The sequence below is a fragment of the Castor canadensis genome, chromosome 14, assembly GCF_047511655.1.
Source record: "Castor canadensis chromosome 14, mCasCan1.hap1v2, whole genome shotgun sequence".
In the NCBI taxonomy this organism is placed as follows: domain Eukaryota; kingdom Metazoa; phylum Chordata; class Mammalia; order Rodentia; family Castoridae; genus Castor; species Castor canadensis.
The window spans coordinates 12250486-12261736 of NC_133399.1; the positions used below are offsets into that span (position 1 = coordinate 12250486).

General features: G+C 42.1%; 1 protein-coding gene across 1 annotated transcript; it reads left to right on the forward strand.

Moving 5' to 3' along the window:
- The first annotated feature begins 7228 nt into the window (after positions 1–7228).
- Positions 7229–8176, forward strand: LOC109677790 (olfactory receptor 10H1-like). The gene has a single exon (XM_074053404.1). The coding sequence runs from the start codon at positions 7229–7231 to the stop codon at positions 8174–8176; it is 948 nt and encodes a 315-aa protein (XP_073909505.1).
- Positions 8177–11251: the final 3075 nt, after the last annotated feature.

An 11251-nucleotide genomic window follows, 5' to 3' on the forward strand; every position in this document is an offset into this window, starting at 1 on the left:
GGGCGATTGTAGATTGGCATCCAGGGAAAGAAGGAAGGTGCAGGGATAAAACTGGATCCTCTACCAAAAAGCAATTCTCTTTCTAGAATAGAACATTGTATAAATATGAATAGCAAAGCCCACTCTGATATAGGTCTCTGTCAGAAATGAAGAATATTTCTTGGAAACTGGGACATGGTCATCCTTATTGTAACATGCAAAGAAATTGTACATGGCACATAAACAAATGAAGGTCTTAAAGGAAACCCATGCAAAGGATCCTTGGGACACGTGCCTTGCTGCTGCATTGCACTTACCCTTATATATAGTTTTTTGGTTGCTTAAAAAGAAATATGTGCATGTGTTTGATTTTCTAAAATCCTGAATAATACACCCAATAGGGCAAGAGACATAAGGAATGAAGTACGAAAATGCAGAAGGCAAGTCATGCAGGCAGTCTCCATGGGCAATGGCAGGGCTGCTTTCCTGTCAACAATAGCCAGGTCCCCAACTCCCATATATGTAGACCATTAGTCTCTTCTCAAGCCCTGAGAAGCTCAGGGAATTCACTCCCTCCTAGAAAGCAGGGAGGGAAGGAAAGTGAGGACACTGGTTCCCTGAGCTTGCCTCATCCATGGCAGGGTCCCTTGGGGTCCCAGGATCCCTGGAGCAGAGGCAAGGCAGCAGGACCAGAGGAGGCAGTAGGCAGGAAGAGGGGAGGGATAAATGATGCTGACTGGGCTCTGTCAGGCTCCCTGTCCACCTGGCTATGCCACATTGGTGTTCCTGCACAGGGACTTTAAACCAGGTTCTATTAGCAGTGTTAGGCATTAACAAGTGTAGGGCCTGGAGCTCCAGGTGAGTTACCTTTTCTTCCATCCACCTGACCAGGAGGGAACTGAAGAAATAGCATCAACCAGTGACTCATGGAAACCACCTTTTAATACAGCTCCCCAGGCAATTTGAGTCCATGGGGTAGGAGACATGATAGTGTGATGATTGCTCATCAAGACTGATTGGTCAGCAGACTTTATCTTTTGTGGATTTCTTGCTACATCATAAGGTGGGTTCTTTAGACAGGTGAGAAAACTATACTACAGACAGAGGACAGCCATTGTTCAGTCATACACAATGTCTATTTGCTTTTAACATCCCTTCTTGGTCTGTCAAGTTAGAGACTAATAGAAAAATGGCTGGGGAGAGGCAGATAAAAGAGAGACAAGGAAATTGAGAAAGGAGAGGCTCCATGCCACCTCTATAGAGTGTAAAGAATAAGGAAGGCATCTTTGGCCAGATGAGGTGATGGTGAAAAGTTAAGTATGACAGGACACAGAGAAAAGACAGGGAGGAGATGGCTGAGATGGGAGACGATCACAGAAAGAAAAAGAAAACAGTTTCATAAGAAGAGCTATCCATGACAGAGCAACAGGAAAGACAAGATGGGGTTTGAGAGAGAAGGCAGAGCCAGCCCATGGTTCTCAATTGGTGGTGGCTCTGTCCCCCACTGGATGTTTGACAATGGGTGAGGATATCTCATGGTCACTTTTGGGGTATAGTACTAGAATGTAGTAAATCAAGGCCAGAGAGGAATACATAACACTTTCCTAATTGTTCCTATGCTAAATTTGTGTTATACTACTTAAGGATATTTTGACCAGGACATTTCCATGCCTGGCTTAGTCCCCAAGTCTCTGGGTATTAAGCTGACTAAACCATAGGTTTCCCTAAGTGCCAGAAAGTTCTATTTATGCCTGTTTCTCTGTCAATTCTTCCCTCAGCTGCCTATCTTTCCCTCTGTCTCACTTTCTATCCCTCTGCTCCTCTCACAAAATCCACATAGTATTAGAGGTCACTCTTGGCATTGTCCATTACCTGGGTTTTGACAAATGTTAAATTTTATACATATATATATATATATATATATATATATATATATATATATATATATGTGTGTGTATATATATATATTGGTATATATACATATATACCATTACAATAACATACAAAATAATTTACCCCCTTAAAATTGCTCCAAGTTATTCTTCCTTCCATCTTCCCCCATGAGCCCCTGGAAGCCACAGACACTTTATTCTCTCTATGGTTTTACATTTTCTAGAATGAATAGCTCTTCCTTTTAGCTACATCTATCTGTACCATGCTAGAGGGTTGCATTTTCAGACTTCAGGTATCACCTCCAGATGTGATCCATCCTCATCTTCTCATAGTTCATTATTTTTGTGGATTCTTGGGATGTTTGTGGACATAAGGAAAGAGAGTGTGGGCATGATATACCATGGGGAAGGGACACTCTTTCACCTGAGAAGATTCTGATTTTGATTAATAGCCACCAAGAAATAATGAGATAACAAGAGATCAGGAAAAGACATTCATTGTCATCAGACAAACCTATGTGCAGATCCCGGTTGCCATGCTGCAGGGGGCATGGTACCTAGGCAAGTTGAGAGTGCTCTGGGGGATTCAACTTACTCATCTGTAAAACAGGGAACAGAGCTGGTACTTCCTAATTGGGGGGGTGGAATTGGGGGAGAATCAGAAGAAAAACACCGAGTCATTGCTTGGTCCAGGACACAGAGAAAAGACAGGGAGGAAATGGGTGAGATGGGAGATGATCACAGAGAGGAAAAGAAAATGGTTTCATAAGAAGAGCTATCCATGACAGAGCAACAGGAAAGACAAGATAGGTCTGAGAGAGAAGGCAAACCCACCCCTGATTCTCAATTGGGGGTGACTCTGTCCCACACTGAACATTTGACAATGTCCCCAATAAAGGGCAGCTGTTAACATGGGGGATATTAGTGCTGAGTGTATAGTGTTGGTGTGGTACAAATAACAAATCTGAATGTCAAGCACTCTCAGCCCAGTGCTGGGGACAGATATTGTTCCAATTTGATGCTTGATGAGGAAGCACATGACAAAGTCATGAGCACAGATTTTAAATCACTTAGGAGCTGGTGTTGTGCATCATCTAAAAAGAAGTGTCTAAATCTACTGTGGGAAGAAAATGTCCAGGAGGTCTGTGCAGAGCAAGCCATATTTAAGCTATGTCTTAAGAGAAATAGACCTTTGCCAGGTGAAGAAGAGGAGAATGGGTAACCCAGCCAGAGGGAAGTGCCAAGAAGCAAGAAGTGGCAATTGTATGCTTTGGATCAAGGGTTCTCAACTGTGGACAATGTTTCACAATCCCATGAGGTCACTGGTGTTGTTTGGAGATATTTTTGTTTGTCACCACTGATTAGAAGCTATAGCTGGAAAGACCAGAAATGCTACTCAAAATCCCAGAAGGCTCAGAACAGCACCTACAGAATGAGTGATGGGGCCCTAAGTGTGAATCGTCTTGATGTTGGAGAATCCTACCCTAAAACATGGAAAACATGGAAGGCCTGTGAACACAACCCATAGCATCCATGTTACCTATTTGGTCTTTTCTTGGAGCCTCTTCTTTTCAAGCCATTCCTCCTCTACAACCTCAGAGTGTAGGACTGTGTGGAACTGTTGGAACTGCCTTCTGAGGCAGGTGCTGACACTTCAGTGAGTCAAAATTCAAATGGTTCCAAAAGAGTAGCCAAGACACTGGAAACAGATGCTATTTGTGGAATGCAGTCTCCACTTACCAAAGTACATGGTTCCTCCTTTGTTTCTTATGATAAACCTGCAAGGGCTCCATCAAAAACCCAAGCCCACTTATGGGGCCATTCACTACGGTTATAGTTTGGGTTTGGAATGTACCTTAGAGGCCCAAGTGTTAAAGGTGAGGTTCCCAGCCAACTGTACTATTGGAAGGTCGTGGAACTATTAGAAGGAGAGCCTAGTGGGAAGGCTTAGGTCATTTGATGTGTGGCCTTGAATGGATTCTGGCACCCTGGTCTTCCTGTATCTCATACCCATCTAAGTGGTCATGGAGCTTACTCCCCCATGTGCTTCTGCCATGGTGTGCTGCCCCACATTCAGGGTAATGGAGTCTTTAAATTGATTTATCCTAAGTTTTTTTGGTGGTATTGGAGCTTGAATTCAGAACCATACACCTGCTAGGTAGGAATTCTACCACTTGAGCGAATCCACAGGCATTTCCTGTGTTGGATCTCATGACCTATTTGCCTGACCTTAAACAGTGATCCTCCTGATCTCTGCTTCTGGAGTAGCTAGGATTACAGCCACTGGCACCCAGCACATCTGAAGTATTTTATCTGAGGTTAAACTAACCAAAAGTTCACTAACTACATTTTTTAAAACTTACAGTTTTTATGACAATGATTTTTCCTTCTATTACAGAGGTGGAAGGGAGAGGGAAAAGGGTCGGTAGGACAGGAAATAAGGAAGAGTAATAGAGGGGGCAAATACAACCAAATACATTATTTCATGTATGAAATGTCATAATGAAGGCCCGTACCTTTTTGGTATGGAACTGGGATTTGAACTCGGGCTCACACTTGCTACACAGGTGCCCTACCACTTGAGCCACTCCTCCAAACTCTGAAACCCATTATTTTGTGCAATTTAATATAGGCTAATAAAAACTGATTTTTTGGAACTTCTGAGGATGGAACCTAGGGAATTGCACATGTGAAGGAAGTGCTCTATCATGGAGCTGCATTACCAGCTCTAAAAGTGATTTCCTATTGTGCTAAAAATGTACATAAAATTGACCATTTAATCAATTTTGAGGCATAAGGAAGAGGGTTAGGAGGGAATGAGGCATTGATCCAAGAGGAAAAATTTGGATAGATAGAAGGAATAGGTGTTGAGATCTATTATAGGGCAGGGGGAATAATTCTGTCATCAACTGTATATTATATGGTTCAAGATAAGCAAGAGAGCAATATTTAAATCTTACCATAAAAGAGGGTGGGGCATACCTTAGTGGTAGAATGCTTGCCTAGCATACATAGGCCCTGGGCTTCAGCCCAGCACTTCAAATAACACCTTAAAAATTTAAAAATAAGCCAGGTACATGTGGCTCACATCTGTAAATCTAGCTACTTGCAGATTGATTGAGATCAGGAGGACCATGGTTTGAGGCCAGGCTATAGAAATAGTTTCCAACACTCCATCATCAAATTAAGCAGAGCAAAATGTACTGGAGAAGTGGCTCAAGCAGTACAGCATCTGCCTTTTAAACACAAAGTCCTAAGTTCAACTCCACTCCCATCAAAAAATTAAAAAACAATAAGTTATTGAGGTAATATAAATATAAATGTCGTGAGCTTGATTTAATCGTACATACACACACAGCGTATATATCATGTGTACTCCATAAACGTATACGGTTCTGATTAGACAAATGAAAATAATATCAATAATACATTTTGTAAAACAAATCATCACAAAAATAAGTAGTACATAAAATTTAGTGGCATGAATCACACTTACAATGTTGTACAACTCACACCTCTATCTAGTGCTAAAAATTTCCATTACCCACAAAGGAAACCCTGGACCCAATAGCAGTCACTCCACACTGTCCCTTTCCTCCAGCCACCACTATCTGTCAGCTGCTTCAAATTTCTATAAACATGTACACCCATCACCATATCAGAAAACAGCCCAGATGTCTATCCACTGAAGTATATCCATCTAGTGACATGTTTGGCTATAAAAGAACATGTCACTATGTAGATGAATCTTGAAACCTGAGTTAACAAAATAAATGAGATGCAAAAGACAGCATGTTGCTCATGCCTGAAATCCTAACTACTCAGGAGGCAGAGATCTAGAGGATTAAGGTTTGAAAACACTCCAGGAAAATAGATCTCGAGACTCTATCTGGAAAATACCCAACACAAAACAGGTGGCTGGTGGAGTGGCTCAAGTGGTATCATACCTGTCTAGGAAGGATTAGGCCCCGAGTTCAAACTCCAGTACCACCAAAACCAAAAAGTCCACATGTTGTAGGACTTACCTACAGAAATAGAAAGCAGAACAATGGTGTACTCATTTCAACTTTACATTGTCTAATTTTGTTCATTTTATTTTATTTTTGATAGTACTGGAATTTGACCTCAAGGAACTGTACTTGCTGGGCAAGAGCTTTACCACTTGAGCCACACCTCCAGTCCTATTGCTTTAGGTTATTTTTCATACAGTGTCTTGCTCTTTTGCCTGAGCCAGCTTTGTATGCAATCCTCCTACCTATTCCTCCTGCCTAGCAAGGCTGACATGCATTGACCACCAGACCTAGCTTATTTGTTGAGATGGTGTCTCATCAACTTTTGGCCTGAGCTATCCTCATTCTGTGAACTTCCTAATGTCTGCCTCCTGAGTAGCTGGGATGGCATGTGTGAGCTACCCCTCCTAGCTCCATTGTCTATTTTTCAAAAATCAGGTATACTTAGATGATTCATAAGGAAACACTGAAATCTCATTTAATTTGGATTATTTACTGAGCACCACCAGGTACATTTTCTCTTTTATTATGTTGATTTAATTATCACATAATGCACTTTCTGGATTATCATCTTCCAAGGAGAACTCAATTTCTGACAAATGTCTACCTCTCACCCTTTGAGTTAGGGAGAGGAAATGGAAGGACAGAGAGGTGAAAAAACATGTAGAAAGTACATAGTAGAGTAGGAATATGAATCCATGTCTTCTTCCTTCCATCTCCCTCTTTCTGTTAGTTATGTTGTGTAGACTCTGATATGCCCCATGGAGGCTAGAAAACAAAACATTTTCATTTCTGTCACTTTCCTTAGAACAACACAATCTGTTGCTTCTGATCCCCCAAGAATAACCCCGGAAGAAGAATCTGACTGATGTAAATTAAGATAAAATTGCTCCTGGTCCAAGGAGTTATATCCATAGTAAGCAATGGATAAAAGATCCACTAAAGAGATCTTTTCAGTAGGGGAACCAAAGTAGAGGAAAACTGCAGGGTATAGTTTTTGGAATCAAATCTTGAATTAGGCACTTCCATAGCTTCAACCTGAGCAACATTTTTTTGCAGTGGTAAGGTTTGAACTCAGGGCTTTGTGCTTGTTAGGCAGGTGCTCTACTGCTTCAGCCACACCTCCATCACTCAAGCAATATTCATAGCCTTTGTACATGCCAGTATTCTCTATATATAAGCCAACAAAACTCAAGATGAAGATGCAAATATGGTACCATCTTCCTACTTTGATAAGAGCATTAAGTTATAGGTGGGAACTAAATTAATGCTACCTGATTAAGGAGAAACCTTTCCCACCCACTAGCTGACCTCTCCCTATTGAACCTCATCCCAGGCACAGCCTCCATGCAAGGAGCCAATCACTCAGCAGTGACTGAGTTCATCTTTATTGGCTTTTCCACCTTTCCCCGCCTTCAGCTGATGTTCTTCCTGCTGTTTCTGCTGATGTATCTGTTCACACTGCTGGGCAACCTGCTCATCATGGCCACCATCTGGAGTGAGCGCAGCCTCCACACACCCATGTACCTCTTCCTGTGCGCCCTGTCCATCTCTGAGATCCTCTACACCTTGGCCATCATCCCGCGCATGCTGTCCGACCTGCTGTCCACCCACCACTCCATCTCCTTCCTGGCCTGTTCCTGCCAGATGTTCTTCTCCTTCACATTTGGCTTCACCCACTCCTTCCTACTCACTGTCATGGGCTATGACCGCTATGTGGCCATCTGTCAACCACTGCACTACAATGTGCTCATGAGCCCCCATGGCTGTGCCTGTCTGGTGGCCTGGTCCTGGGTTGGTGGCTCCATCATGGGGACTGTGGTCACAACAGCCATATTTAACCTCACCTTCTGTGGACCCAATGAGATCCACCATTTTGTCTGTCATGTGACACCTGTGTTGCAGTTGGCCTGTGGAACAAATGTGCTGCTGGTGGCCAAGGGTGTGGGCCTGGTGTGTATCTCAGCCATGCTGGGCTGCCTCCTCCTCATCCTCCTCTCCTATGCCTTCATTGTGACTTCCCTCTTGAGGATCCCACCAGCTGAAGGGTGGCACAAAGCCTTCTCCACCTGTGCATCCCACCTCACAGTGGTGATCGTGCACCATGGCTTTGCTTCTGTCATCTACCTCAAAACCAAGGGGCCCCAGTCCCTGGAAGGAGACACTTTGATGGGCATCACCTACACAGTCCTCACACCCTTCCTCAGTCCCATCATCTTCAGTCTCAGGAACAAGGAACTCAAGACCACCATGAAGAAGACTTTGCTGAGCAAACTCTATCCAGAGAAAATATAATACCTAGGAATCACTAAAATGGGTTACCAAATTCTGTTAGAGATAACATTCCATCAACACATACTCATGTATATTTTTCTAAGTCTTTCCAATTGAGAGAAACCTTTGTAAATCAAATTTTAAGGGTGTTCACCAGGGTACTCAATATAAGGATTTATTTGAGATAGAGGATACAAGTTTGGGATAACTCAGAGAAAGCCAAATTTAACTATTTCTATTTGCTACAGTATATATAGTCAGAACAAAACATTTAATCATTTCTCGGTCTCCCCAAACCCAGTGTCATCTAATATTTCCAAAAAAACAAAACCATTATACAATGAGAAATTGAAGGTTTTGTGCTGTACCGCTACCTGGCAGCACTAGGTAGGTATATCTCACATTTTAAAATCTACAAAGATTTCTTCAGATTACACAGCAGAGCAAAAAACAACCTAAATTTTAGCACTGCCCACTCCTATGCAATAGAAATTAGAAAGAGCAACAGGCAGATTTCTAGGAAAATAGTTGAGTAAACGTAGAGGTTTCAAGTGTGAATCATGGACAATTGTAGACAACAGAGATGTGTACATGGTAAATTAAGAGAAAATTCCCATTGACAGACATTGTGCACATGGGGAACCAAGGAAATCTCTGCTGTAGAAGGACTGAAACATGAGCCCCAAATAAAAGTTTCTTCCTTTAACTTGTTTTTTTCTTAGGTATTTTCTCACAGGAATGCAAAGCCACCACTCTTCACTATTCAAGACTCCAGTAACTGAAGAATTCACAATCTGATCATGAGGAAGGAGGACAGTGTTTAAGCGTCCCCTGGGTACACTGAAAATTGACAGACTTTGTACAGTAGTGGCAGAAATCACAATCTCTTTAATATACAAGATGAGGACAAACTGGATCTAGTCACAACACACATTTTAACTCCTTATAGTCCATGAGAATAAAGTACACATTGAAATGGGTAGATACAACGTGAACACTTTGAGAAGTCACAAACATCTTGTGCATGTAAGAACAGCGTATTTCCTTATAAAGAAAAAGAAAACACCATACGAAATGGATGGGCATATTTAAGTGCATGAATATTAATGTTCAGCTTTAAGATTGTCAAAATAGAAACACTCAGCACTATTTTGGCTCTTTCAAGGGATGGTGTGTAACTAACTGCTCCTAGAGATGATTGCCTGCAGTTGGCTTCTGGAAATCAGTGGCATAGAACAGGAAACTTGCTTGATAAAAGAGGCTAAAGAGAAGAACAAAGCAAACTAAATGAATGCCCTAGATGCTGGCACCTAGCACTATGGTGGGTGCAAGGGAATTCTCCCCTTGGAGGAGTTAAAGTTACAAAGAAAGAATCACAACATAGTAAAGAAGACTGCACATTGCAGAAAAAGAGTGAATGAATAGGTGATCTGGAGTCTGCACAATGAGGTAGCTCTGGAGAACAAATTTATTGATGGTCAGAGAAACCCTGACTGCTACAGCCAAGAGTCATCTGGAGAAAGGTCCTATTGTTAGGGAATAAACTGCCTTGGGGATCACCAAACCCAGCAGAATCACACTCCAGGGTCCCTATGTACACCCAACCTTTCTGCACTTACTGAGATGCAATGGCCATGTGAACCATTTGTGGCTATTGGCGAGTGTCTCTGACACAAGCACCCATACAGTTTTAGGCTTCATGGGCTGTGAGAGAAAGGGAGTTCAGTACAGTCATTCAGCAACACTGCCCTCTGTATTGGGATGCCATGACAGATGAGTATTTTTTCTCAAGGGAGTGGGATTTTGAGATTTGCTAGGGTGGACACTAGGTAATCATTCACTCCCCACAAGCCTCCCATCCAATACAGAATTGGGTGCTTCTGTTGCTCTCCATACCCTTGCTGAATTCCAGCAATGCACTGAGTTTGGACTTTGGTAATATTCCTAAGCACACAGTCTGAAAATGTTCAGGGTACATTTACACCTGCATGGAATGTGCACCTTCTGTCAAACCTTGGTTGGCAAGAAGTGTGCCCTGCAATCTGACATATGCCACAGCTGAATATGCAACCTAAAAGACTCCAGACAGAAAATTCCTCAGGTGTCCTCAGCATTGTCCTAAAATGTTCATTGAGAAAGGTGACTTGCAGTCTACAGCCTGCTTTAGATTATTTGGTGGAATCTGAGATGAATTAGAAGTACTTGCATGAGTGACTGACAATCTCCCTTGCAGATTCCAGCCTTAGAAGACCTGAAAAGAAGTGTTACCACCCAGAGGAACTTTGTCTAGTTTATTTTTCCCTATCTATTCTTTTATCTTTATTAGTAATTTCTCATAGTTTTTCTTTTATCTTTTTTGATTGTTAGTAAAGCAGGATAGTTTTTAAGATTGAAAGTATAAAGTGGGAGAGTAGATCCTCCAGTTGTGGGAGGGGTCGTAAGAGAGGCTGCCCACTTCCTTTTATCTTTCTTCATTATTTTTTTCTATAACTGGACTTTTCCTCCTCTCTGTCATTTTCCCTTCTTGCATTTTATCCCCTTTTATTATTTCTATTTAAAAAATTTTATTCCTATGCATTCTACTTTGTATTTTTTGTCTATTGTACTCTTCAGTAGTTCTTCTCCCAACCACCCCCTTGATGGTCCTGGGGATCAAACAGAGGACTTTTTGTCCATTAGGCCAGTGCTCTGCCTAACAGATATACAAACAACTTAACTGATAGTAATTTACTCCAAGGGTGTCACAACCCAGTCTCATTGGTACTCTGGTGTATGCTTTAAACTAAGGGAAATCCTAGCTACTTGGGAGGCAGAGATTGAAAGATCTTTGTCATCCAAGCTTTATGGGGAATCACAAAAATGAAGGTCACACAGCAGGCCATCCTGGGGATAAAGCAAAGCTACCTCAAAAATAACCAGTGCAAAAGGACTGGGGCATGGCTCAAGTGGAAGAGCGCTGCCCAGGAGGCATCACTGGACTCTGCATTGGGAAGTGATGCCAAATGCATATTTTTTCTCAAAGGAGTGGGAGGCCCTGAGTTCAACTCCCAATGGTTTTATTTGCTGCCCCAAACCACCAACACAACAATAAAAACC